The 24,239-nt window shown below is 43.6% G+C and overlaps 1 protein-coding gene across 1 annotated transcript in view; it reads left to right on the top strand.

The window, feature by feature from the left end:
* The first annotated feature begins 5,284 nt into the window (after nt 1-5,284).
* Nucleotides 5,285-24,239, top strand: part of SGPP2 (sphingosine-1-phosphate phosphatase 2) — a 123,012-nt gene continuing 104,057 nt past the window's right edge. Inside the window, exon 1 of the mRNA XM_032637202.1 lies at nt 5,285-5,503. Coding sequence (XP_032493093.1) covers nt 5,285-5,503 — 219 coding nt within the window. The remainder of the gene's footprint in view (nt 5,504-24,239) is intronic.

The following is a 24,239-nucleotide window of genomic DNA, read 5'->3' as shown; positions in this document are numbered from 1 at the left end:
TGCGCGTCCGGAGCCTGTGCTCCGCAGCGGGAGAGGCCACAGCAGTGAGAGGCCCGCGTACCGCAAAAAAAAAAAAAAAAAAAGAAAAAAAGTGTCCAGGAAACTGATTATTGGAAAGGACTCAACAAGGAGTCATACTAATAGGGAATATTCTTTAGGAATAAAAATGACTATCCTAATAGACCACTTGTGAACAGTCAAATATATTTTCTTTGTCTTAAATTGGGACTCTGTATATGAGCTTGACCAACCCCAATGCATGCCTGATGGAATTGGAAGAAATGGTTCCCTTTTCTCTATTAGATGTTTGATGTTTTATCAAAGCATAAGCCAAACAAAGAGGACTGACTTTTAAAATTGGTTGGCATGAGATATCCCCCTTCCCTCAAGTTCTTTAGTTAGGTAGAGCAGGCTAAACCCTACAATGTTCCTCATAAAGTGGTCAAAATCCATCAAAACTCATTGGAAAACTATTTTGTCTCATATGGTTTGATTCAACTGGATCCAAACCAAGAAGTCCTGACTGAAATCAAACTCTTAACCAATACTCATGGTTGTGAGAGCATGCGAACTGGACCATTCCTTGCCTGTTCGCTGCAGGAGAAATTCAAGGCTCCCAGTCTTTCTTCTTACTGCTTTCCCTCTACAGGAACATCACCTGTAACTGTTTTCTTTTAAACCATTTGTAGGATGAAATGTTGCAAAGCCAAGCTCAGTTAAGCAGGGAGGTTTTAACCTGAAATTTCTCCCAGCCTGAAAGGTTCCCCCCCCACCCCAAGAATTTATGTTTGATGATTTATTGAAACTGTCTAAATAGAAAAATTGTTTTTCATTAGTTAAGGAGAAGAAAGGGGTTGCACCCCAGAAAACAAAGATGCGTTTGATGCTTTACATTTTAAAATTTCAGTGATCTGAACAGTCCTTGGAGCCTAGGGTTTTGATCAATTTGTCAACAAATGATGTATCTCTAATCCGCTAAGGCTATTAATCCTTGGTTACTTTACGTAACATGTATGCAAAGATATAAATTACCCTTTTAAAAAAGACTGCCAGTAACTAAATTCACATATACAGTAGTCTGCAAATTTTGAAAGGGTTATGTGCCAAAAGTTAGCTTGGATCTCAGAATGGCTTCCCCACAGAAAGTGACTAGATTTCCAGCAAAGCCTAGAAAGCAGTCTGATTCACCATGAGGTGAAGTATCAGTAGATTCACTGTGTTCCAGAATCTCTTAGGAAGCCAGGACTCTGCAGCCCTTTTCAACACCCTGATGGGCTGGGGTGAGGGGTCAGAATCGGTTTCCATGGCAGCAAGAAGAAGCCTCCAGCAGCAAGCAGTAGGCAGGGCTTTGGTAACCCCTTGATGGTGACTTGAAGGTGGGGAGTTGCTGCTCCATTTCCGTGTTCTGTCAATTCCTGGCTGGCTGAGTGAGGACTCTTCAGGCCCTAAGTAACAGAAATGGGGGAGTTGTTACCAAGGATTCGGGGGTAGTTTGGGAACCCAGGCTAGGAGGACCTTCCCTGTGGCTGGAACGAGGCACCGCGGAGCTGTCTCTCAGGATCAATTGCTTGCCTTGCCTAAATTCTCTGTGTGTCTGCTTTACTTCTTCCTTGTGAGCACTCAGCAGTAAGACCACTTGCCTGCCCCACGGTGTGGTCTCCAGTTTGTGAATTTTCTTCTCCTTAGTTCAACAGATACCAACTGGGGTCTATGAATCCAAATGCCCAAAGAGAAAGCGTTTGATGATCCCAAGTTTGGTCAAGTGGTGTCCAGCCCAGGGCCAATTAGCTCTGACCGGGGGGCCAGGTCATATGGCTCAAACGATGGCTGGCAATCTCCTCTCCCATTCCTTTCCCATCCCCTGGGAAGAGAGTGGGTGAAGGAGGAAGGAGATCCTCCCATAAGAGCAGTGTGAGATGGCAGACCCTGAAAAGAGAATGTAATACATTTTGTAACTTTGGGAAAAATTACTTCACATCTTAGAGCCTCAGTTTTCTCCTCTAAAAAAAGAGATAAAACTACTTGCCTCTGGGGGTTGTAGAATTTACATGCAAAAATTTGCAAATGAGCCCTAAACTTCCAAAGCTCTAAAAACTGTGAGGGGTACTCTTAGGCTAGAACAACATTCACTAAGTGTTTATTGAGCACCCATTACACACTGGGAATACTTTTCAATACAAGAGTAAAGAGTAAAGATAAATCCCAGGGATAGAGTGTGATTTAGTAATGGAAAGAATACGTTTTAGAGTCACAAAGACCTGAGTTGAACCCTCCTTCTGCCACTTAGTTGTGTGGCTGTGGGCAAGTTTCCTACCTCTGAGCTGGGAGCATTACTCCTTATTACACCCTAAATGGCCCTACTTGGTCCCACCTCTCCCAAGTCAATCCCTGCACTCAAGCCTCTCCTGCCAGGCTGGCCTCCTGGTGGTTCCTCCGACACCGCTGAGCTTGGGCTGCCTTTACAACTGCAGCTTCCTCTGTCTGGAATGCTGTTTCTCCTGATCTGGATTGGGGCGGGTGGGGGGGGCTCCTTTTTTTTTTTCAGGTCTCTGCACAAATACCCTCCTCTTGGAGGTAACCAGCTTACCTACAGGTCTTCCCCCTACCCCACCCACCTTGCCTCTCCATAGCATTTGTCGCTTCCTAAAAGTACAGATTGATTTGATTTTTTTAATTAGCTGTCCCCCCACTAAAATATAAGTTCCACGATCTAGGGCCTCTGGTGTTTTAACTGACGTATCCCCCAGGCCTAGAAGAGCGTCTGACACTAGTCAATGCACAATTGTCAAATACATGAAGGATGAGGGCTACTGGGAGGGTAAAGTGTGATTAAATTAGTTATGGCATGAAAGTACTGAGCACATGCCTGGCACTGAGTAAGTACTTTACTGGGTTGAGTAGCATCCCCTCCAAATTCACGTGCACCCAGAACCTGTGACTGTGGCCTTTTTGCAGATGTAATCATGTTAAGATGAGGCCAGACTGGTTTAGAGTGGACCCTCATCCAATGACTAGTGTCCCTATAAGAAGAAGGAAATCTGAGCACAGAGAGTCATGCAGGGAGAATGCCCTGTGACAACAGAGAAGGAGATTGGAGTAATACTGCCACAAGCCAAGCACTGCCACCCCAGCCATATAAGAAAGACAAGAAGTGAGGATTCTCATTTCATCACAGGAGGAAAGAGAGGCACACTGTGACATCACAAGCCACTGGAAGCTGGAGTCAGTACCTGGTCCCCAAGGGGATATAATGCATTGTCTGAATATGCGATTTTTGGCCTTATGCTCCATGTGCCATGTTTGGCTTTGCCTCTTTTTCCTAATTGGGAGAAAGGAAAATCGAAGCATCAAATTTGGGAGATAACATCACTCAAGTGTCTTCATGGGGAACATATTTCTTTTAACACATACAAAGAACAGGTCTGGAACTTCCCTGGTGGTGCAGTGGTTAAGAATCTGCCTGCCAGTGCAGGGGACACGGGTTCGATCCCTGGTCTGGGAAGATCCCACATGCCACGGAGCAACTAAGCCCGTGCGCCACAACTACTGAGCCTGCGCTCTAGAGCCCGCGATCCACAGCTACTGAAGCCCACGTGCCTAGAGCCCCCGCTCTGCAACAAGAGAAGCCACTACAATGAGAAGGCTGCGCACAGCAAGGAAAAGTAGACCCCGCTCGCCACAGCTAGAGAAAAGCCCCCGCGCAGCAGCGAAGACCCAACGCAGCCAATAAATAAATAAATAAATAATAAAATATTTAAAAAAAAAAAAAAAGAACAGGTCCGAAACCACTACAGTTCCAGCTGTTAAAACTAAACCACAAAAACAACAACAAACTAAACCACAGGGTTTGGTCCCAGTGACTGTAAATGACAGCAACATTGAGGAGAGAAGCCTTCTGCTTCTAGGATTGAACATCTCTGTGTGTGACACAGCTGGATTGTGACAGCAGCTCTGTACTTCTTCTGTGAGTTAAGTGGGGAACGGTATTTCCCAATAGTTTCATTGCTCTCTCAGCCACCTTGATTTTGCTCACCAGACAGGACTGGGAAGGAGAGAGGAAACTCAGGCATGAGGGAGACCAGTCATCCTTGAAAGCTACATCCCAAAGACCTGAATTGACATCTGGATAAACAAGGTCGTGGCAGGTGTTCCTCCATAGTCATTTGTGCAACCAAATACTTAGCAGGACTTACGCTGGGCTACCAGGAAATGCTCAGCCTTCAGCTGCAGACTGAAGACAGAAGGATTGAATTGCACTTTCGTTGCAAGCAGGTCATCTGGGCCTAATTTGACTGTTGCCTTTCACTCCCTGTGAGGAAGTGCAGTGCCGCTAGAAGATTCAGGAGGGAGGAGGGAAAAACCAGGATGTTTTCTTTGCTGTTCTGCTGAGATCCCTAAAGCAGGCGCAGGTGTGGGGAGAAGTCAACCTCCTCGCGGTCCTTCAACACCCTGTTCTCTTCGGGTCTAAAGGTCTAGAGGCAGAGCGGAAAAAAGAAGTAGGAGAGGGGCAACCACCATCTTTCTTAATGCGGAAAACCAAGAAAGAATCAATTTTCCTTTCCACCTGCCTAAAAGTGTTCCCCAGTTGCCAAATCACAAGGGCAAGGGTAGGGACGCAGAGGATGACTCAGGATCCACTTCGAACCTACTCGGTTGAGCAAGGTCAAAGAAGTTTGGGCCCGTGGGGAGACGTTGCATCACGCAGAGTTTGGTAAGAACTTGGGAATCTTCCCTAGGGGGGCTACCTCTACCTGCCGGAGGTGGGCAAAGGCAGGACTACAGGCGGGATGCGGGGAGCTGGAGGGGAAATCAGACCTCCCCTTGAGCTCAAAAGTGAAAGGAAGGTCACTAAGCGATCAGCCGGCGCACGCCAGGATGGACTCACGCAGGTCCACACGTGCTCGGCTGCTCCCCATTAGGTGGCACTTCTGCACCAGCCGGGAGGGGTGGAGGAGGCGCGCTCGGGCGCAGAGAGGCGCGGTGTGGACACCTGTACCCTTTCGCCCAGTTCCGAGCGGGCCGGACTCCGGGGATCGCCCGAGCCCGCCCGGGCCCGCCGGGAGGGAAAGGAGGGCGGACGTGCCTGGCGCAAGGTGAAGGCGAACACCTGGACGTCCGCGTGCGCGGGGCGGGCGCTAGGACCCGAGCGGCGCACCTGTTGGCTGGCGCCCCGGGCCCCGCCCGCCACCCCGAGCGCCCGGCCCGGCGAGGGCGAAGGCAGGAGGGACGGTGCGAGCGGGGGGCACCGGGTGGTGGCGGCGGCGGCGGCGGCCCCGGGATCACCATGGCCGAGCTGCTCTGGAGCCTGCAGGATTCCCAGCTCGTCGCCCGCTTCCAGCGCCGCTGCGGGCTCTTCCCCGCGCCGGATGAAGGCCCCGGCGAGCCCTGTGCTGGCCCCGCGGAGGGCGCGGCGCGGGCGCCCGGGCTCGGGCATCTCCCCGCAGCCAAAGGCAGGGGCGCCGGGGAGCCGGCCAGTGGGCTGCGGAGAGTCGCGGTCCCGCAGGTAACCGCGGGCCAGGTGTTCGCAGTGGTGGGGGGAGGGGCCAGCTCGCCCCGCCGCCTGCGGACTTGCTGGTCCTGCCGACGCGGCGGTGGGTGCGCGCCGATCCTGCCGTGCCGAGAGGGCCCCATACCCTAGCGGCGACCCGGCTGCCCGCGCTGTGGGTACCAGGGAGGGGTGGGTGGGAGTCCAATCCCTAGGATGACATCCTCTAACGCTGCCAGGTGGCAACCAGGTCTAGTAAGACTTCAGAAGCCCCCAGAGCTTTAAATGCAGCCTATTTGGAGACTTTCTACTTTCATAAGTAATTAAATTTATGTTCATGCATATTCTCCCAAATGTGTAAGAGTTACATAATTGAAAAGAGGAGCGGAGACGTCCTTGGCATTTTCACAAGAGGCTTCCCTGAGGAGAAATTCTGGCTACTCCCCCCGAGGATTCTGAGTTTCCGCCCATCCCCCTTTCTTTGATCCGCACTAAAGGCGTGGAGCGGGGCTCAGCGCGCTCTTCACCGTCCTGCAACGCCAGCTCTAAGGACAGAATTTCGGGTTTAAATATTGCTGCTGGAGAGATTTATAAAGCCCACCCCCTACCTCCAGTGATGTTGTCCAGACAGCGCTTCGCTCTCTCCTTCCCCCAGAGTCTTAGGGTCCCTCCTGCCTGGTGGGTCTCTTATTAACTGGCACCAGTGACTTTTAACAGATGCTGTCAGGAGTGAAGCTAACCACGCTCTCCTCTAGGCGTTCACAGTGTGGTTACACAATCCACTGCGGCTCTGGGAAGCCAGCGCGTCGTCGCAGTGCACAGGGACTCCAGAAGGGAGGGACCAGACAGGCTGCAGATGCTAATGTGCCAGGGCTGCCCTCTGGGAGGCGTGGGGGGGGGAGAGGGGGGGCTCCCTGCAGCTGTGAGATGCCCTGGGCCGCCACAGAAGCTGCCCTTCTGGGGAGGGGAGGTAGAAAGTGTGGCAACTGAAAACTGAAACAATGTATTAATTACAACTCTTTGCGGGGGTGGTGGAGGAAACCGCGTATTTTTCTTCCTAAAAGTTTTGGTGACAGCAGGGTGGCCTTTATGTGTAGATTTCTAGATCTAGTAACTGAGGAATTATGAAGAACCTGGCTTCCATGTGCGATGGAATATTATGGGCATTAAATTGTAGGATTTATTTAGAGGGCTGGGGGGTGGGTTCCACGCCAGAGAAATCTTCCTGCGTAGTATTTTTTTTTCCATCTCTTGTTGCTCATTCTTTGTCCCCATGACACCCGGTAACTTTTAGATGAGTTTGAGAGCCCCCTTTCCCCTTCCCCTTTCCTCTCGCTGTGTCTTTTAAATGGGGCAGAGGGAAGGAGTAAGAACCAGTCTCCATCCTGAAATGCTGTTTGGCGTTTTCTGTGCACACACACTTAATACCCACAGGCAGACGCACGGGCTGCTCTCTGTTGCTCTCTCCTCAAGGGTCTACTCTGTCTCCCTAATTCAGGAAGCTGGTGAAGAGCGCATTTTCCCCTTAGTGTTTCTCAAACTGTTTTAAACATTACCTTTAGTCATGTAACTTTCAATTCTGGACAAGGACCATCTTGCCCTTTAAAAGCGAGATGAGCAGATTTTCTTGTAGAGAGGTGTTATCTTGCCACCTGAAGACCCTGATCATTCAGTGAACCAAACGGAAGGGTCGCCCCCTTTCCATCCTACACACGACCTCACTCACTATCGATCATGTAAAAGTAAGAGCTAGAAATTCGCGATAAGAAATCACCACATTGGTGTGTGATGGGGAAAAAATGAGAGCACTTGATAAATAATGGGTTAATGTTTTTAAAGGTGGGTTGGTGTCAAGTGACTTGGGAAGATTAATACTTTGCAAGTACAGGCAGAGTTGCCAAAAAGAAAACAATTGCATACCTGCCCCGTATAATTGATAAGACCTTAAGGGGACAGCTGACAAAACTTCTCTCCGACAGCTACTCTTCCCCTTGGCCTCTGGCCTTTGCCTGGCCTGAGCTCCCTGTCCTTCTTTCTCTAAATAAACTCCCATTCATCCTTCAGTTTCAAAGGTCAATTCCTCAGGAGACACTTTCACTCACCTTCCAGTCTCCCTCCTCCTTTTATGGGTTCTCTTTGCTCCTGTGTTTCTTCGCAGCAGTTATCACATTGTGCAGGCACACCTTTGTGCAGATATCTGATTATTGGCCGCCTCTTCCAGTGAATGATAAGCTCTAAGAATGTGGGCAACTTGTCTAACTTGCTTAGTATTTTCTCCTCATGGCCCGGCATGTGGGAGCTCAGTGAATTTTGTAAACTAATGAGTGTGGATGGCAATATAAAATTGCGCTTTAAAAGCAAGACAAGCAGATATTCTTGCAGAGAGGTGTCTTGCTGCTTGAACAACCCGGGCGTTCGGTGAGGCCAATGGTGGGGTTTCCCCCTTCCCATCTAACACCCTTCACTCACTATATCGTGAAAAAGAGGGAGCTAAGAATTCAAGATAAGAAATTGAGGATTTTTTAAAACTGAAGCGTAAATATTGAAAATCAAATTTTTCCACATAACTTAGAAGTCAGGCAGCACCAGGGTATTGATTTAAGACACTTCAAACAATAGTGAAGTCGTTTTCTTCAACAATCGAAGTTGTTCTTAGATTGCAACAAATCTAATCTTTCTCACCTCCCATGTTTTCTGTATTTCTTGTACTGCTTAAAGCAGGGACAAGTAGGGAAATGACTAACATTCTTGTAACACCACACACCACTAGCTTCAAGATTAACTACACATTTACAAACCAGGTCTGGGCTGGGCTTGCACAAAGCTGTCATTGAATAAATCAGACTGGCCCTCATAGATTTCCCAGTAGCCATGCATGTCACAGACAGAAAAGGTTTGCGTCCTAAAGAGTTGAATGCTTTGTTGAGGGCTTTCCAGATATCACACGGTCAGATCGGTGACTTAAGTCTAAACTTCTTTCTACTGTGCACACCTTCCAGGGGAACAATCCGAGGCTTCGTTCTATCTGTCTCATTGGGAAGATGTGAGGTGTTAGGACTGGTTGGGGGCAGGGTAGAGACTGGATGGAAAGAGAGACTATTGCTTTCGGTTTACAAGTGTAACTGGTTTGCAAGGGTAACCAGAGGAGGACGTTCTTGGCAGTCACCAGGAGAAAGAGACAGGGGTCCTAGGACCCAGCTAGGAGGGCAAAGGCCTGGACGGAGAGGGAATCATGTTTATTTGTTCTGGGATAAAGCCAACCTTGAATACAATGGTATTTTGATTTCTATCATCTTCACTCACTTAACACAGTTGCATTAAGTTAGATCTTGTAGTGCCTTTCCCATTGTTATGTTAGACCGTGGTTAATCTTTCCAAACTGTACTGTGCTCAATGAATACTTTTGGATAACTATTTGCTCAGACATAGTTCTAAACTTGGATTGGGGAAGGGATCAAAATTAGGTTATTTTTAGAAGTCTTTGCACTCCCCGTTTTTCTCTTGAAACATTTGGGGTGCTCCAAGTCTGTCAATCTACAAAACCCCACCCTTGATTTTATTGGTTTGCTTAAGTGCAAAGGACCAGGAATCAAAAGACCAGGATCTAGGTCTGCCCTGGGATCATTCTGAACTTCTCTGGGCCTCTGTTGTCCCACCTGCAAAGTGAGCAGAGTAGAACAGAACCATGGGTTTCCAACTGTGGCTGTACATTATAGTCAGTTAGAGGGGCTTTAAAAACAAAACAAACAAAAACACCAATGTCCAGGATCCAGGTCAGAAGTGGGACCCCAGAGAAGCTGGTAAACAGAAGGGGGAAGCTCTGAATTCTCGTCCCCTGGGATCCACCACCTTAGTGTGTTCAGGACAAGGGTGGTGATGGCTGGAAGCAGAGGTCATGGTGGCTGTGGATGTCTTGGCTTGATTATATCTAAACTGGCCGACAGATCAGTCTTCAAGTTTTGATTATCTTCAGATGGATGCTCAGGTAGGAAATGACAAAATAAGCCACTTTGAAAAGGTACATTTGATCTTTTTGTAGTTGCAGATATTGTTCAGATGAGAAAACTTGGAAAAAATACAAAGAAAAAGTTAAATCCATGCCCATTATACCACTGCCCAAAGATAATCACTCGGTAAATGTTCAACCTGATTTTTTTTTTTTTTTTTTTTTGCGGTACGCGGGCCTCTCACTGTTGTGGCCTCTCCCGTTGCAGAGCACAGGCTCCGGACGCGCAGGCTCAGCGGCCATGGCTCACGGGCCCAGCCGCTCCGCGGCATGTGGGATCTTCCCGGACCGGGGCACGAACCCGTGTCCCCTGCATCGGCAGGCGGACTCTCAACCACTGTGCCACCAGGGAAGCCCCCTCTGCCTATTTTTAAATTGGGTTGTTTGGTTTTTCGCTCTTGAGTTGTATTAGTTCTTAATATATTTTTGAAATTAACCTCTCTTATCAGATATATGATTTGCAATTATTTTCTCTCATTTAGTTAGGTTGCCTTTTCATTTTATTGATGAATTTCCTTTGCTGTGAAGAAGGCTTTTAGTTTGATGTAGTCCAGCTTGTTTATTTTTGCTTTCGCTGCCTCGACTTTGGGTGTCAAATCCAAAAATCATGGCCAAGACTGATGCCAGTCTTTGATTGCTTTCTTAATTTAAATTTCCAGACTTGTAATTGCTGGGTAGAAATATGCATATATTTTGGCTTTTTATAGGTATTACCAACTTGTCCCACAGAAAGGGTGGAGGGATACGTAACTAGGAGTGCAGGTTTTCCTATACCCTCACCAATCTTAGGTATTAACATTCTCTTTAATCTTTGGAGAAAATAGGCCACTTCTGCTTCTATCTCATCTTTGCTTCCTTTATTTCCAGCTAACATTTATTGATCAGCTACTGGGTTTCTGAGACCGTCCTCAGCCTTAAAGATACAAAGATAAATAAGATTTAGTTCCTGCCCTGGGAAAGCCACCAAGAAGATGGTGCAATGCAACCAGTGCTAGAGTATAGAAGGAGAAATACGTGATCAGGGAGACAGCAGCAGGAGTAATGGTGATCCCTAGGGGAGCCCATGACATCTTGAGTCAAGTACGAATCAAGTAGATGAAAATGTGAGAATCTCTTTTCTTTACATGGAAATCTCGTGTAATAAAACATAAAGACACATTATTTTTGATGAATAGTGACAAGTTCAATTTGGGTATAATAAGAGTCCCAGCAGGAGACAGATGGCCTACTGATAAGGGGTCATTGAAACCCTTAAAAATGGTTAAAGTGGCAATTTCTATGTTATGCATATTTTACCTCAATTTACCAAAGAAAAAGAGAAGAAAGAAAAAACGATATAACGTAGGCTCTACTCTACTTCAGGGAGAGAAAGCATAACTTCCCTCTCCTTAAGTGTGAGCTACACACAGTGACTTCCTTCTAAAGAGTACAATATGGAAAGAGGGGGGGAAATAAAAGAGTGATTTTACAACGTAGGAACCTGGACACTACCTCAGCCAGATGATCAAGGCTGACGTCATCAGTGATAAGTCATGATGATGGATGTGTTCTTGGTTTGTATTGAAACGATATACTCTTGACACATGTTGAAAATGTCACTTCACCTCTGTGGTCTTCTTCCCCCAAACCCAAACCCTTATTCTTATCATGAGAAAGAAATCAGACAAATCCCATTTGAGGGGCATTCTACAAAAAACCTGTACTCTTTAACCCTGTCAAGGTCATCAATCACGAGGAAAGTCTGAGGAACTGTCACAGCCCAGAGGAACCTAAGGAGATATGACTACTAAGTGTAATTGTGGAGTCCTGGATGGGCCCCTAGAACAGAAAAAAAGGACATTCAGTAAAAACTAAGGAAGTCTGAAAAGAATATGGAGCTTGGTTAAAAATAACCCGTTAGTATTGTAACCAGTGAATCCTACTATTAAGATGTTAAAGATCAGCAAACGGGCTGCAGAGTATATGGGAAGAGTGTGGAATACGTGGGAACTCTCTATACTATGTTCTAAATTTTTCTCTAAATTGGGAATTCCCTGGCAGTCCAGCGTTAGGACTCAAGGTTAGTCAGTGCTTAGGACTCCTCACTTGCACTGCAAGGGGCACAGGTTCAATCCCCAGTCGGGGGAACTGAGATCCCACAAGCCATGCAGCATGGCCAAAAATAATTAAATAGAAGAAAATAAATTTTTCTGTAAATTGAAAACTGTTCTAAAAAAATAAAAGTCTATTTAAAATTTTTTAAAAGGGGGTGGGTAATTGAAGGAAGTTCAAAGATGGGATCATTTACAAAGGTGTAGGCAGGGCTGGAAAAAAATCAGCACGGGAGGATGAAGTATCCTGGAACAGGCAACTTCAGCCTAGAAAGACAAGGGGAGAGGATAGCGTCTGGTAACCCCAGACCCAAGGAGAGCTTAGCTGTCAGAGAGAGGCCCCTGACTGGAGCTGAGGCCTTTAGTAGAGAAAGAGCCACAGCCAGGCGGGAGGAGAGGGGGAAATATATCTCAAACTTCTTCTCTGTGTGCCCTCTCATATCCTGCCAATGCCTCTCCTCATCCAAATTCAACCAGAAGCCAGGGAGCTTGGGCTGATGCAATCCGAGAAGGTCGGCCTCCCTGGAGAAACATGGAGGGTGGATCTGGAAGGACGAATGGAGAATATCCAGCACACGTTGTGTAAGGAAACTGGTGAGGTTATATTGGAGAGAGTGTTGAGCTAGAGCCAGAGTTTCAGGCTAAACCCTTAGTGTGGCTTCCCGCAGAACTTGGACTTCATCCTATAGACAGGGGGATGGCAAATCAATTTCATCCCATGTGCCAAATCAGAAGTTTCAACTCAGGCACAGTGCTGAGAAAGGTTCTCGGGTGTCACTGCTTAATCAGAAAGAGTGTGGGATTGAATGGCAATGCCTCTGTGGGGCACTGAGGGACCTGGTGCTGAAGCATTTAACAAATGGCGATGTTGGGATTCCCTGGTGGCGCAGTGGTTGAGAGTCCGCCTGCCGATGCGGGGAACACGGGTTCCTGCCCCGGTCCGGAAAGATCCCACGTGCCGCGGAGCAGCTGGGCCCGTGAGCCATGGCCGCTGAGCCTGCGGGTCCGGAGCCTGTGCTCCGCAACGGGAGAGGCCACAACAGTGAGAGGCCCGCGTACCGCAAAAAAAAAAAAAAAAAAAAAAAGAAACGGCGATGTTATATTCAAACACCAGCAAATATGGAATTAACGTTAAATCAAGCCTTAGTATCTGTTTTGGGTTCTTGGTGATACTCTGAGTGTCTCCTGCGCCTGTAAATGCCTTAGGAGGAAAGAGACCACAAATGGTTTCTTAAGACGTAGATTGCCATGTTTTGAATCAGGGGACCCCATCATTATGGCTACAAGCTGACTGGATCAGGGGTCAGCCCTTGAGTCAAAAGCAGCCTCTTTAGGCTGGTCAGCATCTTATGAAATGGCCTCGCATGGGAACTTCCCCTAATTGGGATACTGCGTAATGGAGAGTGACTAATGGAACCAATCAGATTGCTCCCTTAGGGACTCTGACTGGAAGACCCAGACCCCAGACGTAGAGACATAAATGGTAGAGTCGTGATGGACTTCAGAGAGAAAAAGGAGGTCATAAACAGAAGCCTTGAGACAGAAAAAGCAGTAGCAAGGCAGATGTCCACAGTAGAGACGAGGGCAGAAAGCCTGCACCAGTGGGTGGTAAAAGCAGCAGGAAAAACTCCACGTGGAGAAAGAAGCCAAGTCTTGAGTGGTAGACTCCCCTTCTGAGGGGGGAGGTGCTAGAGGACTGCTGACTTTGAGCTGGAATGGCTCAGGGTGAGGCTCACACCGCTGCAGGTGTATTTCCTTACTTCTGAGGATTACTTTACAACTCCTCTCACTGGAGGGGACCTGAGTGGCTTTCCACTTGCAACCAGAACATGCTGGTCTCTAGAGCTCCGAAGACTTGCACATAATTGGAATTAAATCATGAGTTCTAGCGTTTTTGTGAAGCTGGGAATGGGGGCGGGGGGGGGGGCTGTGAGGGAGGGACCAGGGTCCTCTTCCTCACCTGTGCATCCCCAGTCTAACATATGCTTGGAACATATTAACCTGTCAACAGGTACTTAACAATCCCTGTTGAATGAAGCACGTAAGGGTGTGCTAAACTCAACGTTTTCTTTCTTGGCAGAAATGTGGTCGCCTGCCCTCTCCTGTCGGGACTGGGGTCATTTTACCCCTGACCACTTTACCTGGATGTGTCTTTCTTTAGCTTAATGGCTTTTTTTTTTCAGTGTTAGCGCCGTCCTTTTTACCAGGAAACTGATGAAGGTTTTGATTAATGAATAACTTTTTTATTGGTTTGCTGTCTTCTTTTGGACACCGTGAAGGGAGTTCAGGTATTGCTAAAAATTGATGACGGTGAAACACCTGTCAACTTTTAAAATGTGATTAGATAACTATGCTTTTTTTAGGAAGGCTGTTGACAGCAAGTCTAATCTAATTTTACCTTTCTTATAATTGAGATGTTGAAATTTTCCAATTTTAAAAGCACTTTCACTTCTGTGGGTATAGTTAATGATTAAATCCTCTGTTGTCCTGATAAGAATTATGTCTCGAGCAAAGGCATTCTTCTTACATTTTATTTGGCATACAGTTTTCCTGGGAGAAAATACTGTCAGTGTCTCCTGGCAACACATTTAGAAGGCTCCTATCTGTGTTAGAAAACTATAGAAATCCTAAAATTGGGGCATCCACTGGTCTTTACAATTCTGCTTGCCTGGTGAGATACTTTCTGCATATTAAGAAAACGAGATACGGAAAAATCCGGTCAAGACCGATTCACATTTTTTTCCTCTCACTCTTGCTTCAAACAGTGTGGGTTAATTAGCAAACTGTTTTGAAAACAAAGAAAAAATCCTTAGGCATGGGCCAGGGTGAATGGGAGGGAGATGAGTGAACCACCAGAGATCTTGAGGGCGCGGTTAGGAATCTTGGGAAGGGAAGTAATGGTTTCCTCAAACTATTTTGAAATATTACCTCTAATCCTCAAATGCTTATGGCAGTTTTATACCTCTTTGTTTAATAAAACAAGATGAAACGATCCAAAACAAAACACTGGGTTCATACTTGCTTTTGTTAATGCCATGTATTTGTAATCATGCCTCCAGGAGAAATGTCCTCTGTCATCTCCGGATATGTTTTGATTTTTCCAAGTGGCAAAAACTTTGTTCTCATAGAATTTTATGGGAAACAACTCATCAAAGCAGGAACTCCTCTGAGTGGAGGAAGAGTTGATGATGGTGAGAAGAGGGCTCCTGGGGGTAAAATGTTGGCAGCTGAGAGACCAGGGCTTAATTGGTGGGGAAAGGGCATAGGTGAACTTTTTTTTTTTTTTTTGCAGTTAAAAAAAAATCATCCCCTCTTGATAGGTGACTTAAAAGGTAGCCGTGAAATAGAACATCAAAGATATTGTTAAAAGCGTGACAAGTTAAAGGAGGCTCTGTTAGAAATTGGTTGGTTTTCTTCTCCTTTCTGAATTTTGATTGTTCGATTTTTTTTTTCAACTAAGAAGGTGTCCAATACTTTGGAATTAATTTTTATGCTTTTCTACTACTAAAGGAATGCATGTTTATGTTAGAAATAGTGGAAGACACCGAAAAGTATAAAGAAGAAAACAAAATCCTGTCATAATTTTGTAACCCAGAGAAAAATATTAAAGTTTTAGAGTATTGTTTCCTTTTATCTCTATGAAAACATAGAATATATAAGTTATCAACATCCTATGCACGTATAATACTGGGATCAACATTGGTCACTCATATCATGAGCATTTCCCCACATAACCGAACATTCTTTAATTATATGATTTAATAGTTGTATTATAGTTTATCATACGATTGTAACTTAATTTTTTTAAGCATTTCCTAAAGTATGTATTTCGTTGTTTCATTGTTTATCTTTTACTTCAACTGGAGTTTAAATATTTAATTGCTTCCTGAGAACTGGAAGAGAAGCATATTTCAGAGCTCTTCACGCTAATTACCAAATTGCTTTTTGGAAAATGTATCTCAATTATTGTTCTGAACAGCAATGCAAGACTGCTAGCCCATTGTCAGCATTTTTTATCTTCTTGTTGTCCATTTTCTTTTTCTTTATTATAACTTCAGTATAATAAGTGCAGAGATATTAAATGTACAACCTGATAAATTTGACTGTATGTCTAGATCCCGGTAACTATTGGCCAGGTAGAGATAGTGCAGTTTCAGAAACTCAAAAAGCTCCCTCAGGCCGCTCCTGCCAGTTGATACCACTCTAACCCTCAGTAACTGCTGTTTTCCCTCCGTCACCATAGCATAGTTTCACCTCTTCTTGAACTTCACATAAATGAGTCATATAGGATGTACATTTCTCATGCCCTGCAGCATCCATTGCACAAACATATTTTATTTATCAATTCTACTGTTTATGGACACTTAGGTTTTTAATGAATAAAGGACAGCATCAGGTATTTTCTTTGAAACATTCTTATTTTTAACTTTCATTTTGAAATAAAACTTTAAAAAGTTTGCAAAAATAGTACAAACAATTCCTATGTACTCTTGACCAATATTCTCCTAATGTTAACATCATATATAACCACGGTATAATTATCAAAATGTAGACACAGTATGTATTCTATGGGCCTTATTCAGTTTTTATGAATTGATCTACTAGTCTCCTTTTGCCGTTCTAGGATCTAATGTAGAACCATAAATTGCATTTAGTTGGTATTGTCTCTTTAGTCCAACCTGGAAGTTCTTCAGTCTTTCTTTGCCTTTCTTGACCTTGACTCTTGAAGGGTCCAGGCCAGTTATTTTGTATAATATTCCTCAGTCTGGGTTTGTCTGATGTTTTCTCATGATATTCAGGTTCTGTATTTTTAGCTGGAATACCACAAGAAAAATATTGTATCTTTCTTAGTGCGTCAAACCAGGAGACACACAATGTCGATTTGCTCCATTCCCAGTAATTTTAACTTTATACACCTTTAAAGGTGTTTAAGTGGTGTCTTTCAGGTAAATGTTTTCCTCTTTGTAATTAATATGTATCTTATAGGTTGGTATTCTGAGGCATTATAAATATCTTGTTTCTCTGTATATCTTCGTCCTCTAATTTTGTCATCCATTTAAAAAAATAATCTGCCAAATTAATAGCAAAATGAACACATCTCATTATTTTAATTTTGTATTTCTTTTATCTCTAGTGAGGATGAGTGTTTTCCTTTTGTTTAGCAGATACTTGTATTATTCTTTTCGTGAATGGTCATATCCTGTATCGACTTTTCCACTGTGACGTCAATGGGGGATGTTTTTCTTACTGACTTTTGATGGTCTTCTCAGTTTATCCATTGTGCACCAAAATCTTCCGTTGTACATCAGTTAACATAAGCTCACAACTAATGGATTTCTAGTTTTTCCTTGTAACTAGAAAATGCTTGGAGCCTGAGGGAGAGAAGGATGATAAGGGAGAGTGATAGCTCCCTTCAAGGCATCTGTGGGTTTAGATAGTCATACCTGGTCCCCTGTCCTTCTCCCTGCTCCTTCCAGGTCAAGCCCATCATTTGCAGCCTGTGAAATGTTTGTGATACTTCAGTAGCCTCAGGCAGGGGCTGGAGATTCTGTAAGAGTTAAAGAAAGCATATATTCCCTAGCAACTCTGAACCGAGATATGCTTAGAGGATGTTACCCTCACTTTACGACATTATGACTGTGAAACAGAAACATGAATTAGTTCTCTTGTGCATTTGCAGATGGTGGCACACAATTCTGGAGTCCTCCCCGAGTCCTGCCTGCCGTGGGTCTCCCCCTTCGTGCGTGGTCATTACAATACGCACATCCTCAAATGGAAGGAATGAAGTGAATATTCCCAGTATTTATTCAGTAGTATATTCCTGCATAAGCGTTACTTTTGGAGAGGGCCCAACATCCACTGATCCTTTAATTTTGCCTCCATCTCAGCCCATCTGAAGCCACAGTCATATTTTATTGTCCAAAAATTTTGACCCTGAAGGCCTTATCTGAAATTTCCCAACATGTTGAGTTATAAATGGTCTAACCCTGGTATTTTCATGCTTACTACCTCAGTACCATTGCAGGGATAGAAATGGGACTTCCCACGCTCATCCTGAGTACTTCCCAGTATAGACAGGTATACCTGCATAGATTATGGAGCCCATGTATCATAATGAAGCCCATAAAAACGGTATCCTCTCTTAGGTTTAGAATGATTTATTTGGTGATCAATACTTCCCCTTCTCTCCCCATGACTCACCCGACCCTCAGCCCAGTTGACTCACCAGGTAAATAATCTATGATGGGAAAATGTTACTTTTGAAAAGAGAAACTCACTTGATCTTTAAAAGTTAGTACTAAACATACGTTTACCATGCAACCCACAACTGCAATCCTGGGCGTTTATCACAGAGATATGAGATCTTCTTCACACAAAAACCCGTACATGATTGTTCCCAGCAGCTTTATTTGTAGTAAGCCCCAAAGTGGAAACAATCAAAATGTCCCTCAGCAGATGAATGGCTCTGCAAGCTGTGGTACGTCCATACCGTGGAACACTATTCAGCAATGAAAAGGAAGGAACGATCGATACACCCAACAACTTGGATGGATCCCAAGGGCATTAAGCTGAATGAAAAAGCCAATCTGAAAAGATCACATACTGTATGATTCCATTTATCTAACATTCCTGAAATGACACAATTATAAAGATGGAAAACAGATTAGTGGTTGCCAGGGATTAAAAATGGGGGCATGACTATAAAAGGGTGTAACAAGGGGTATCTTTGTGGTGATGGAATAGTTTTATAATTTGATGACGGTAGTCGCTAGTAAGGCTACACATGGGGTAAGTTGTCTTAACACTATACACACACACACTGTACCAGTGTCAGATTCCTGGCTTTGATAAGTAATTATGTGAGGTATAATTATGTGAGATGTAACCATTGGGAGGAAATGGGTGAAGACTATACAGTATCTCTCTTACTACCTTTGCTGATCCTTGTGAATCTACGTTTAAAAATCAATACTGCGAAAAAAAAAAAATCAATACTGCGGGGGCTTCCCTGGTGGCGCAGTGGTTGAGAGTCCGCCTGCCGATGCAGGGGACACGGATTTGTGCCCCGGTCCGAGAAGATCCCCGATGCCGCGGAGCGGCTGGGCCTGTGAGCCATGGCCGCTGAGCCTGCGCGTCCGGAGCCTGTGCTCCGCAACGGGAGAGGCCACAACGGTGAGAGGCCCACGTACCGCAAAAAAACATTAAAAAAATAAAATAAAATAAATACTGTCTTATAAAAATTGGTCCTCACAGCTTTTACTGCAGGCACCGTGTGCACTGCAGGAAGCCCAGTGTGCAGAGTGCAGCAATGGGGAGAGTTTCCTCTGAGGCCCCTCTAGAGCCCGCCGCGCTGCCATGTCGCTTTCCAGGGCTGTGGGGGTTGATTGTAAACCTCCTGCTCACTGGCCTCAGCTACCTGCCCAGGGAAAGCACAGAGAAATGTTTGAGGGTCAAAAAAAAGCACATTTGCCCTTAACTTTCATTCGACTCACAGGATTTTTGCATTAAAAAATATTTTGTTGTTTTCTGTTTCATTGTCACTTCAAATTGGTGTTGCAAGTAGGTCAAATTCACACATCAAGTCTTCACTCTCCCCTCAGTTGTCACTTTTTCTCTGTCTACAAACATGCTTAGAATCTTCAACCCCCTCCTTACCCATCGCAGAACATCTGCGTTCAGCCCTAGCATCCCCAGAGTCTGACATTCTTGTCTTTCTTGAACCAAGAGACATCTTAAAAGAGTCACCTGAGATCAACACTCCATTTCTACTGTATCACTCTTTTTTACCCGGCGGCATGCTAAATGAGGACATTATTTCGCATAAAATATGATTTTTGAGGTTTACTTTGCCTGTGTGTAATTTCATTGAGGATAGCTGACCAATTTCAAGTTAAAAATTATAAAAGAGAGCATTCTCTCTGATATACATAAAAAGCAAAGGAGATTTCTCTTTATTTCAATTGTACTCCAGATGGCAGGGGCCAAGGCAACGGCAAGGGAAGCTGAATAGACGCTCACAAACTCATGTTCTAATGGCTACTTTTCCTGGTCTCAAGGTCAACAACGTCCACTCCTCAAGTGGTGGACCTCCCTGCCCCTCTTCGTTAGATTTATGTTTTTCTCCTACATGTAGCTTTCATCACCAGGAAGTGTTTATCAAATATCTAATTGTAAAAGCTTTTTTCAGATATGTTCTACAATGGGAAAACTTAATCACAATATCCAAAGCATATCCCCAAAGTTATTAAAATTCCATATATTTCTAGACATGGAAACACATGTATGATATATTGTTCAACCAAAAAAAATCAAATATAAAAAGTATTTATAATATGACCGAATTTTTTAAACTGTATAAGCACGTATTTGAACAATTTTTTTTAAAAGGATCTGGAGTGATGAACCAAATCTTACCAGTGGTTCTCTCTGCATATTTGAAAATTTTATCTTGTTCATTCTTTTCTGTATTTTCCGCATGGTTTTGTTTTGTTTACAATAGAAGGTAGTCGTTTTATATTTAGAGAAAATTAAAGGATTGTCATTTTATAGAAAAAATTCTCCTATGAGGATATGTTATACTTCTGAGGAATATTAGCTGCTAAGATTACTAACATTGTTCCATAAAAGAATTTTTTAAAAATTACCATTGACATCTTTGTAACAAAATCCCAAATATCAGCTGTTTTGGTCATAATTCTTAACTTAGGGAATATTTATTAAATCCTATGAAGTACCCTGAAGCCTTCTTAGATGTAACAATATAGCTCCCTCCATGTCTGTATAAGGACCCCCTGTGAAATTACAGGACACCTTTTCCTGCTCTGTCCAAACAACCGCTGAAATGCCAAGAGCTTAAAATACATAATGTTCTTCTGCATTATTGGGAATTTCTTAATGCAATGAAAGATTTTGGCCTCAAAAAGATCTCTTCTTTTCCTGGCCCAAAATGTATTATTAGAGAGCTCAGGAAAGTCTTAAGAAAAGTAGATTTTGTGTGTTATCACCCCACCTTTCATTCAGTTTTTGGCAAGTATTTTCTGTTGTTTCTTTACAAGCTATTTTGAAAGATCTCTTTTTACTGTTGTAGATACAAACAATTGCAAGTGGTTTTGCAGGCTCGTTAGTTACACGATAGCAATATCTTGGGCATGTTTTGTGTTGGATCTTGGTTCCACTTAATCTGATGACGGTGATTAAAGTAAAGCGATCCTGAGGTAGGATTCGATTGAGGGCATCACAGCTACCACTGCCAAATGTTCGATGTCTTTCTTAACTGAATAATATAAGAATTTATCCATTTTTATTTAAAAAAAAACATAATTACTAATTTCAAAAATTAAATGAGCAATAGTTTTTCTAAAGTAATATTTTTCACTTTCCTAAAAATTATAAAATGATTTGTAGATGATATTAATTTTAACGTAATTTTATTTGGAGTTGTATTAAATCTATGGGTTAATTTTGGGATAAGTGACATCTTTATGACATAAAGTCATCTTATCCCCCCTAAACATGTTATATCTTTCCATTTACTTAACTGTTTTTGTATTTTTCAGGAGAGTTTTATAACTTTTCCATAAAATCTTGTACCCCTTTTGCTAGATTTATTCCTAGATATCTTATATTTTTGTTAGTATTAAGGCAATGTTTTGAAATTGGTTTTCTGCTGATGTGTTGGAATGCAATTGAATCTGGTGTATTGATTTGGCAACCTTGCCAAACTTTTATTAATTCCAACAAAATGTCTCTCATTTCTTTGTGCTTGCTATGAAAACAATCAAAACTGGATTTTATTTCTTCCTTTTTGATTCCTATACCTTTCATTTTTTTTTTTTTTTTTCTGCCTTACTGCACGGACGAGGGCCTCCGGTATTAAGTTGAGCAGAAGAAGTGATAGCACAGGTTCTTGTCTTGTTCTTGATTTTAAGGGAACGGTTTTAACATTTCACCATGGAGTATTATACTTGATGGAGTTTTCCCCTCCCTCTTAGAGCTTGTTTGCCAAGAAGTGTTCTCATGAATTTTGGCTAAATTGTGTTGAATTCTTTTTCTGTATCTATAAGGAGAGGATCATATGTGGGTTGTTTTTTTTTTAATCTTATAAAAGGGTGAGTTAAAAGAGATTTTCTTCCATTTGTGGAATATATACTCAGTCTTTGGCATGATGTAATCAATAGCAGTATTCACTACTTATAGCAGAAATTATAAAAATATTATCTAACAGAATTTTTGTACCAGTGTATTTTTAAAGTATCCTCCTCCAGCCCCTTCTCCCACCCTTTCTGGCTTTGTTAGGTGATGTTTTTCCTAAGCACAGAGAAAACACTGGACAACTTAATGGTGTAGCTCATCTTCATGTGTCTATGAATATTAGATACATATCGTAAAGTTTGCTTAGTTATGTAAATATTCTTGAGCATATGAAATATCCTGTTCCTAAGGTGTTAACTAAATGCTTTTCTCTTGGCTAAAAATCCAAAATGTTAAAAAAAAAAATAGTTTCTTTTTGCAGTGTGTTTCTGGACTCGTATTTATGAATCCACTACAGTATAATTGAGTCACATTGGAAAGATATGACTCAGGGGGCCTCTAACTTCCTCCTTCCTCAGAACAGGGACTGTTTCATAGCTCAGTGTTCTGAAGATTCTGACCAAAAGCAGAACAAATCTGCAAATCAGTGAGCGTGGGGACTGAGTGAACAAACCAGAAATCAGAGTGACCAAATACTGAATCACAGGATTATACCAAGCAATGCCGCGGAAGGAATCGGCATATTTGCATGTAGTGACCTTTATAAGACACCCACACTTAAAAGGAAAATGACATTTTTAGTAGTTTCTCCCCTAAAAATTGTCACATATTAAAATGGAAAATATATCACCAGACAAGAACGGCAGCTGTCTTATGAAGTAGTGCACCATGAAATGAAAGATCTAGCTTTATCCTGTGAATCATTTTTTTTTTAATTTGACCTTCTTTTATTACTGAAGAAAAGGATTTAGGAGGGGCCAGCATGGAGAGAAGGAGAAACGGTGATGTCCCTTCCGGTTGCTCCTCCAATCATTTCTTCTTCCTGGTAGTTTCTTGGGTGATCTGTGTTACGCTAGGAGCAGGTATTGCCATAGTTTGTTCTCCCGTTTTTACCTTTTCAACCCTGGGTTTTGGTGTTGTTAACTTGGGTCGTGTGCTGCAAGGATGTTGGTCGTGGTGAGCCCTTCGTGGCTGCACTTGCTCCAGCAGAAAGCAGTGTGTTCCATGTCTGTGCTGCACTTTGCGGGGAGGCAGTGTAAGGAATGGGCTAAGATGGCGTTCGGCTTCCTACACTTCCAAACCCTGTGACCTTTGACAGATCACATGAGCTGTACCACCTTGGTTCCCTTATCTGTGAAACACTGAGGAGTGGGGAGAATAATCCCAGGTACCTCCTAGAGTCCTGGGATGTAAATAAGATCCTCAGTGCTCGGAGTGCTGGACACATTGTGTGTGGCATCCAGCGAGCCCTCAAATGCTAACTATATTCACCATGGTTTCTGCCGTCCCACCAGCACCAATGTAGCTGCTCCAGCTTCTAATACTGCTCATGTCCCTACCTCTATTTTTATCCAATGGGCCTTTTCTGGAATGAATCTCACCTCTGACGGCAGGGCACGGGTGGTGGGGTGGGGGATGAGGAGTGATGATATAAGCAGTGTAAATCCTTCTGTGCCGCTTCGGAATGGCTTCTACCCTACAATTTGGGTCAATCTTATGCTTTCAGTCGTTGCATTGAAATGTACTAAATTTTGCATTCCTTCCTTCTGATAGTTTGTGGCACCTAATCATCGGCCATAAAAATGCTTTCCCAGGTCCCGCTTCCCCTCATCTGAACTTGCTGAGTTATGGAAAGCGTATTTTAGAGTGTTTCTTGCTCTGAGATAGCACTGTTAATGTTCAGCCAATACATATGAAGCACCTAATGATGTGCCAGACCCGGCGTCACCCTCTGAAGTCTCAACAAGGATGTGCCTGCAGCTCCTCCTCTGGAAGAGCTCTCAGTCTGTCAGGGGAGACAGGGAGCAGATGAACATAGCCCAGAGGGGAAAGGACAGATTCTCAGAGATCATCAATGTTCAACTGAACAAGGTCTTCCTTTCTCAGATTCCCTCGTTCCCCATAAGAAAACTCTAAGAGAACATTTCAATAGAAGATGCTTCTAAATTTCTGATGGAACCATTTAAGAGGATTTGAAATGTACCAAATATAGAAGTAGGACAGCTGACGTTTTCAGGTTTTAGAACACAATAAATGTGGACATCATATGGGAAAAAAATCCTTGGAGACTTTTTATTACAGCATGTGACATGTAGGTTTCATGCTTAAGACTAGAATTTTCTAAGTTAAGAGAAGTTAAAAATGGGAAAAGAAGTGCGCATGAGTAATGAGATAAAGCTTCGAACATGTGGGTTTAATCCCTGGCCAAACCCCAGCGCAGGAGAGTGTTAACTATTCAGTGACCAGAAAAAGGAGGGCCTCTCACGATCCTCTTTTCCACTGACTACGTGCGGAGTTTTGAGAATAAGGCCACCCACCCTTATAGGGCCCCACGTGAGTCATGGTCATCCCATGTGTGGTGAAGATGGTAACTAATCTTCACTGTTGGCACCTGGCCTTGCCCGGG

The sequence above is a fragment of the Phocoena sinus genome, chromosome 7, assembly GCF_008692025.1.
Source record: "Phocoena sinus isolate mPhoSin1 chromosome 7, mPhoSin1.pri, whole genome shotgun sequence".
Classification (NCBI taxonomy): Eukaryota; Metazoa; Chordata; class Mammalia; order Artiodactyla; family Phocoenidae; genus Phocoena; species Phocoena sinus.
This window is presented reverse-complemented; position numbering and strand designations above follow the sequence as displayed.